General features: G+C 38.0%; 1 protein-coding gene across 1 annotated transcript; it reads left to right on the top strand.

Annotated features, from left to right (window-relative positions):
- Positions 1-1,826: 1,826 nt before the first annotated feature.
- Positions 1,827-3,961, top strand: LOC103723278 (uncharacterized). The gene is made up of 5 exons (XM_008814156.6): positions 1,827-2,061; positions 2,142-2,245; positions 2,345-2,473; positions 2,590-2,873; positions 3,624-3,961. Exons 1-5 carry the CDS (start codon positions 1,935-1,937, stop codon positions 3,760-3,762), a joined length of 783 nt encoding a protein of 260 aa, XP_008812378.1. The 5' UTR covers positions 1,827-1,934; the 3' UTR covers positions 3,763-3,961.
- Positions 3,962-8,222: the final 4,261 nt, after the last annotated feature.

The following is an 8,222-nucleotide window of genomic DNA, read 5'->3' as shown; positions in this document are numbered from 1 at the left end:
TACATGTAGATATGTGATTCCTAAAATCACTTTAACAATAAATTATACTAACAAAGAAAAATAATATAGGTTGATATAGTGTTACGCAAATAAAGAAAAATATTATGGGTGATGTAGGTTATTACGTGATATCTAAATTATGCTAATATTCATCCCAAACTCAAGATGGTATTTTATCTTTTTTAGGTGCCAACTTGAGTCTGAAAACTAGACCACGAAAGTACCCAAAAACTGATATACTAAATCGTTGAAGTTGCAGCTTAGAAGTAGATGTGAAGGACTAGGAGCCAACATAGTAGCTTAAAAGCTGACATTGTAGTAAATTAAGAGGTGACGTGGTAACATAGAACCTAATGTGGTAAAACATGAGTTGTTATAGCAGCTTGAAAGCTGATGTAGCAAATTAGGAGTTGACATAACAACTCAAAAACCGATATAATAGACTGATGTATTAAGTCCTCACCTTCTCCTCTTTTATCGGCCTTTGCCTCTTCCTTCACTCCTTCAACAACTCAATTGAAGGTGGCGATTGAAGCTTCCGCCTCCTTGTGCATTTTTTCCTATTTGATCTAAGCCTCCTCTTCTCCATCAACCTATAAATCTCAGTGGAACGTCGGCAATAGAGTGATCAGGGCCATTGATCTTGCTAATCCAATGGCTCCAAGCCCTGATTGGATGGCCACCTACACCTAGGTTATGCTCCATTGCCCCTACTTCGATCCAAGATGATGAAACCATCACCTCCCCTGCTTTCATTGACCCTTGATCTCATCATGGTCCTCTCCATTTAGCCCATGCCTGCTTCAGTCCAGAGCTTGTCACCGAGGCCTTATCCATGGGTAGCCCATTTAGCCCAGCCCTATTCAACGTGATAAACTGAATCGAACCAAATCAAATTTTTCAGATTGAATTGAACTAGTTTTTGCATAAAGTCGGTTCGGTTTTTGGTTTTGATTTCAGAAAATCGATTTAAATTATGTTGTTTCCAAAGCATAGTATATCCATTACTTTACAGTGCGGCCCCGCCTTTCCCCCTCGTATTGTGTTTGACTGACAAAAGGAAGCACATCCAATTAGAGGAGAGTACAATGGAAGGAAAAATTCTATGGGGGATTCGGACAGTCACGAAAACTTCTTGGCCTAGGAAAAACGTGATATGATGCTTCTTAGCCCAATTCCATGAACCCCTAAGTATCACAAACAAACCCATTACACTGCACCTATTCTGCACTTGCCACATGGTGCATGAAGATCTATGTGGGACTATAGCTCTTTGTTTTCTTCCGAACAAATGGTGGAAAAGACCACCACACATTTTATTAGAAATGAAATAAGAACAAATAAGCAAGAAAAAAACTAAAGGAAAAAAGAAAGAGGTACAAATTTCGAAAGACCAGACCAGGTTACAGGTCATTGTGTTCCCATTGTTGCTATCCCAATTCATATGGTATCAGAATTCATACAAGATTCTTTTTTTGTCGACAGAACCATTATAGCCTTCAATAGACAGCTCCATGAAGCCGAAACATAGCTCCTTCTGTTCGTTTTCCTCGATGCTTCAGAATTATGCCATGTACTAGTGGATGTGGATCCAATTTCCCCATCCTTTTCCCCTGTGTGGACGCTTATCATAATCTGAACAAGTGCCAAACTTCCGGCACCGTCAATCACGGAATCCACATGCTGTCTCCATTTCCTATTAGTGGAACGCGTGGGTCCCGAATTCACAGCTCAGGCAGTGGTTTTGGAAAGACCATGAACCAGAATATACCGGTTCGCTGCTATCAAACCATCAGGCCTATATATGTGGCATCAGAGAGTTTTTAGCGCTCAGAAGCTTCATTTCTCTACTTTTCAGCATCCTTTCAAACCTTTTATTAGCCTTGTGCCCAAAAAAAAAGACCTTTTCTTAGCCTTTTATTTTCTAGGAAAAAATGATGATGTATAAACTTCTTCCCAAATCTAATACCCCAATTTATGATGATTTTCCCTTTAGGCCAGAGATGATTTCGAATGACCTTCCACCACAGGAATTCCTCAAAGAGGCCATTTTTGCTGCAGGTGAGTTTCTGTTTTGTTTTGTCATCTCTTTTTTTTCTCCTATAGGTCTTAGCTTTGATTGAGATATGTGAGGATCATAGGTAGCTTCTGGGAACTGGAGACTGCATTCGGGCGCGTTGATGGTGTTGTAAGAACAGCTGTGGGCTACTATGGAGGAAACCTTGTAAAGCCTAGTTACAAAGAGGTCATTGTTTTTTCCTTTTGACTTCTTAATTAGAAGCCTAGTTACTGGAACGAAAGATGGTCATGATTTATGATCTTATAATGTGGAGAAATTTTACAGGTATCATCAGAAGGATCAACAGGACACACCGAGGCTGTAAAGGTGATATATGACACGAGGAATACTTCTTACAAAACTCTGTGCAAGGTCTTCTGGGCAAGCCATGATCCAACGAAGAAGGAATATCTGGTAACCATTTTTACTCCAGAAAAATCTGATAACCATCTTACTTTGTTTCCATAAAATACTTTATACAGTGTTCATTTAGGATGGTGCATGAAAAATAGCTTTGTTTTATTTGACAGAAGTTTGGAGTTCACACACACTACCGATCAGCGATCTTTTACGAGGATGAGGAGGAGAAGAAGCAAGCACAACAATCAAAGGTCAAACAGCAGATGAAACTGAACAGGAGGATAGTAACCAAAATATTGCCTTGCCACTCCATCAACATCTCTGGCTTCTATCTGGCGGAGAGTCACCACCAGAAGTACTACTTGCAGAGGTCCCACATCCGCCTCTGTGAGTGCCTCAGCCTCCGCAGTGCCGAGCAGCTCGCTGACTCCCACCTCGCTTGCAAGCTAAACGGGTATGTTCAGCTATCTCAATTATTCTTTCTAATCCATGCAGTGAAAGCATGCGGCCCATCTTACAGTCCAGCAGTACAATATGATCTCGATCATTTTAATCTAAAGTTGAATCTTGATTTGTTTTCTTGGATTAAGATAGAATATATAAGACAGCACAAAGAAGATATGTCGAAAGTTCGGTTCGTGCCTGCAGGTCAAATGCTCGATGAACTCCTTTTTCTTAGTAGTCAATTCTAGTGTTCACAAATACGGATTGGTATAAAGATAGTAATTTGTGGATTTAGTCGAAGATCAGTTCAATGCATAATTTCCCGAGAAATAGACAGTAGGAGCTTGAATAAGTCTTTTTTTTAACGTTTAATACTTGGAACATGTCTGGGATGATGCACTTTCTATGACCCTTCATCTCTCTATGATTAGCATGGACAAGTTGGTGAAAAAACAATAATGGGTGATAAATAGTCCTATACAGGGCATAGTGTCCTTTCAGTATCGGACTTTGGTGAAGTCTAAAGGAAAAATCTTACACAAGCTTAATTGGAGGGAGAGCTTTAGTCTCTGGAAGATAAGTTTCACAGATGAGGAACAACAACATGGCGGAATAGATGTCATAGTTGAATTACAAAGCATATGCTCTATTAATTTCATTCAAGATTCAAAGTTTTGAAATTTTTAGAATAAGATAAATTCTCCAACCCTAAAGCACATCGTGCTTACATTTCTTTTATTTTTTTAATATTGGTTTACAGAATATTAGGTGGTGATGAAAAGACTGCCGTGGAGGGTCTGCAAAGGTTTGCCGGGAGATATCAATTGCCAGATGAAACCAAGTTTGTTTTGGAGACAATCATACAGGAATTACGTGTGAAACAGGCACTGGAAGAATAGAGACACTCCAAAAAAAAAAAAAAAAGCCAAGAAGTGGCAAAAATTAAATATATAAAAGAGTTATATAAGTAGCTGGGAGGACGGCAGGCCAGCCAATCTCTATGTAGTGGACGCAAAAAAATATTTGCTAAACTTTGATGTCATCGCATTATCTTTGTGCTTAAGATTCTCAAGCTCCAAATAACGGCCGACTTTGGAATTTTCTAACTTGAATTATTTTATTTCTATTGTTGGGAGTGGAAGTTGACCAAGGAGCAATTTGAGCTCCAAAGATGGTGAACTCTCCACCAGTCCGCTGGCCTCCCGGGATTGCACCACCTTGTCTTCTGTGGGCGCACAATGGATTCTAATGGAAGGGAAGATGACCCTACTCTAAGAATTCTTGGTGGATTCGCTGCGGAAGATTAGGTATAGTGTGAATTCCTAGGAAATTAATATATTCTCTGTCAACGAAATTTGAGGGTCCACCAAACATTAATTGGCATGTGGAAGCACGAGAAGCTCTGACTTACTGGCTTATAAACATGCAACATAGTTGCTTGTTGCTTTGATCTTGATAGCCTATAAAGACTGTTCTTTTACCTGGTGTTGTGTCCCATTCTGCAATCTTGCTATGCCTAACCTATGCCGCCAAGCATTTCATGCAAATGGTGGAAAATTACCCCGTGCTGAATACTTGAGAAGCATACCTTTCAATGTTTGAATGCCAAACTTCTTCAAATGCTGGAAAAGTTCAATCAGTGGGCTATTGCTTTATCTGCTGCTTGTATGACTTCCAGATATCTACGAACCAGTTACGTTTAAGGGATGTCAACCTGCTGTTATTGCTAGATTCATATTTTTCTTTGAGCATCCCGTCTTCCAAAGAAATAGTTGATAGGATTTATTGTTTCTCTATAGATTTGGATGCCAAGCTTTTCTTTCTGCATGACCTTTCTTTCTCTCCTTTTTTTTTGTAGCTATTTTTGTTCTCAATTCTTCATTGATACTAGATTGTTCACAATTGAGTCAAACCGAAAGTCAATGCCCAAACATGTTCCTTTGACTAGCCGCTCCTCTCTTCATTGTGATAATATGAGTGCCATGCAGATTGCTCATAATGATGTGTTTCATGAGCGAACAAAGCAAATTAAGATAGATTGTCGCTTCATTTGACATCATATCAAGCAAGGCACTCTTCGCTTGATACATGTTGCTTCTGTGGATCAGTTTGCTGATATTTTTACGATGGCCCATCCACCAGGGCATCATCGTGATTTGGTTAGCAAACTTAAGTTGGCATCTTCGATACCATCTTAAGTTGAGAGGATGTTAGCTATATATGAGTTGTATTATTAGCTATATATGAGCTGTATATGAGCTGTATTGATTAGTTGTATATGAGCTGTACATAGTCACCTTCAATAATAAAAGGTGGGCTATGGCACAATTTGAAGTATGGAATAAAAATCATATTCTTCTTTTCTTACAACTCCTGTTCCTCTCCCTCTACGTCTCTCTCGTCTTCCTCTACGTTAACACTCCTCAAATAGACAGGCGGGAGTCGAAGGAGCAGACCTATCTATAGCCCTTCAGATTTCCCTTGGTGCTGAACTCTTGATTCGAGAATCCTCAGTAGAAACTCGGAGAGACAGACAGAGAGAGGACTCTCTCATACTTGCAAACTCCTATGATGAGAAGCCTTGTTTTTGGCAGGAACCAGCCTTAGTTGGGAAAGAATGGCACAGTCATTCTGATTCTCTGGTTTATTGGATCCTGGGGAACCATCACAAGTACGGCCGGCCTATAGAACGAGAATGCCGTGTCGTCCAGCGGAGCTTAGAAGAAGGTTACTCGGAGCCTAGAAGAAGGAAGGTGACTCGCGCAAGGCAAAAGCGCCGGTTACCTTACAAACATCTGGGATCAGGGCGCGCCCTTACAACCACCTAACCCCAGAGCGCGTCCTTACTTGCACCTGAAAAGCCAAGTGCGGATAATTGCCCATCCCCAAAAAAGAGTAATTCCTGCCCATGCATGAGCGACAATATTATAGTGGTCGAGGCTGGTGGCAGCAATGTAGCGCTACTAGGCAGAGATGCAGTCAAGGAATGTGGGGGAGGCAACATAGAGGAGGATGAGGTCGTCGCAAGAAAGGATGCAGAAAAGGGCATTGACAAGAAAATATCTTAAATGCCCCAACTTATTGGACAGTCAAGATATTTCCTAACTTTTTACAAAATAATATGGAGGAGTGCCATTGCAATTGCCAAATTAAAAAGCTCAACCTAGCCACAAACTTCGCTAAGAATATCTGGTAATGTTAGTCTTGGAGAAACTAGAGACACCGTCAGGTGTAGCATTTCTGATTGATGAATTGCTTGAATTAATATCTACACTAGTTTCCCAGTTTGCATGAAAGGTTTCTCCAAGCTAGGTTTGAAAATTTGTTAGACTTGATTTGAGCCTATACAAGACCCAAAAACAAACTTGGTCGACGGGACAATCTCAATGACCCAACTATCTTATTTTTCTAGGGACAAATACTAATACCAATCACTTCATATAATTGGTGGATTAATCACCCGTGGCAAATACTTGCGAAACATCTCAAGGTTTGACATGAAGCCTCCTTCCCGTGTAAGGAAGACTGCAACGACCATGAGTAGAGCACGATATGTGCAGTGCACATGGCCTCAAAATCATAGAGAGTTGAATGCAATAGAGACGCATATACACTCAAACACATTGGTGAATGTTGAGAAAATCCTATAGAATAAAAGGATTCTTGATGTTCTTATTAAGAATGGATTCTAGACTTACAAGCATGGGTGGCGGAAGAGGATTTTATTTTAAACATAGAGTGATGAGGTTGAAGAAATGTCGCGTCCATGGGAAATATGGAGACGGTGACATCATACAATATAGACACTTGAGTGTGCTTTATATTAGTAAAATAGATATAGCCTTGTTTACAAGCTCAGGCATCTGTTTTAGCTCTTTGTAAGAAAAGAAAATTGAAATGTAATATACTGCCACCAATCTTTAGTTTGGACATGAGAAAATTGGCCTGGTCATGCTAGGCCTGTTACGACCAAAGTTTGGAATTTTTATATATTCCATTTTCTATCTCCCTTTTTTTTTCTCGATAGATATCCCTAGATCCTTCAAAGCGTTTTACATCACCACCTGTATAAATTCCCACACCTGATTGGATTTGGCATCGCATCTACTGCACGACCGCAAGGCAATGTTCTATATTCACTCTCATGTTCAAGTGGTGTTAGTTTGTATATATATATACTTGTACAGAAAAGTAAACTGTTTCTTGCCTGTTTTATTGTCCTCGCAAGTGTTATGATGATTTACAGTTTTTTGTGAAGATTGTTAATGCCATTTAAGCATGTTTGTAGCCATAAGGGTCGAGGGCAAACCATATATAAATCTTAAGTCCCGTAATTTTGGAAACATAATTTTGAGCAAGTTTTCAATTAGAACATACATGCAAGTAGATGCGTTGAAATTTGACTACTTTAAAGTGTCTCTTGAAATTCCACTCAGAAAAAAAAAACAAGGAATTTTTCCTTTACGTGTTTATTTCTTCTAGATCTCCATTTGGCACATTGCTGATAGTTGTTGAGTGATCTCGTGCTCTAGTTCAGGATTAAACTAGCCAGATCTAGTGCCTAATCTCGTAATTATGGTAGTGGTGGTCATAATGAAATGAGATAGCGTGTAATAAATGAAGGACCATGCATGGAAAATTAGATTTCTTTAGTTAATCCAAAAGGGAAGCTCTGAACTCAAGTAATTTTTATTTGTGCTTTGGGCCTGATTTTTCGAAGTGAAATTAAAATTAGTTTCAAATCACATTGGGGATGCTTATATTCTTTTTGATTTAAAAGAGGAAGGTGATTAGAACTTTCTTAGATGTATAATTAGAAGATTGATTATTTAGCCATATGTGCATTTCTTACCTCTTGATATACTATTAATGCCTGTTTGGTTGGTTGAATCTGGTATGGAAAAATAAATCCCATATTATATTAATGTGTTTGGTATGAAAAGTGGATGAAAAAAATAGTAAAATAAATGATGGATCTCATGTCTATTTTTTTAAGAAAGAAGATAAAACAAATACCATCAAAATGTGGTATTTACTTTTCTACATGGGATTACCAAGTGAAGATAATCTAAAAATATCATTTTTTATAAAAATCCCCTCACCTATATTATATTAATATTATATTAATTATATTATACGATTAATATTAATTATATTGTTATTATATTGATATATTATAAATATATTAATATATTGTACAATTATATATAAATAATAATATATTTAATATAATAATAATTATTAATTATTAATAAATCTAACATAGGATTTATTATTAATCAATATATTTATTTATATACCAAAACATACTAAAATTTATTTATAATAAGAAATATGTTTTCTAATATATGGATAATTA

This window comes from Phoenix dactylifera, chromosome 5, assembly GCF_051530095.1.
Source record: "Phoenix dactylifera cultivar Ajwa chromosome 5, Ajwa_hap1_PhDact_Kaust_v1.1, whole genome shotgun sequence".
NCBI classification, from domain to species: domain Eukaryota; kingdom Viridiplantae; phylum Streptophyta; class Magnoliopsida; order Arecales; family Arecaceae; genus Phoenix; species Phoenix dactylifera.
Note: the sequence above shows the minus strand (reverse complement) of the source record. Positions and strands in the feature narration are given on the sequence as shown.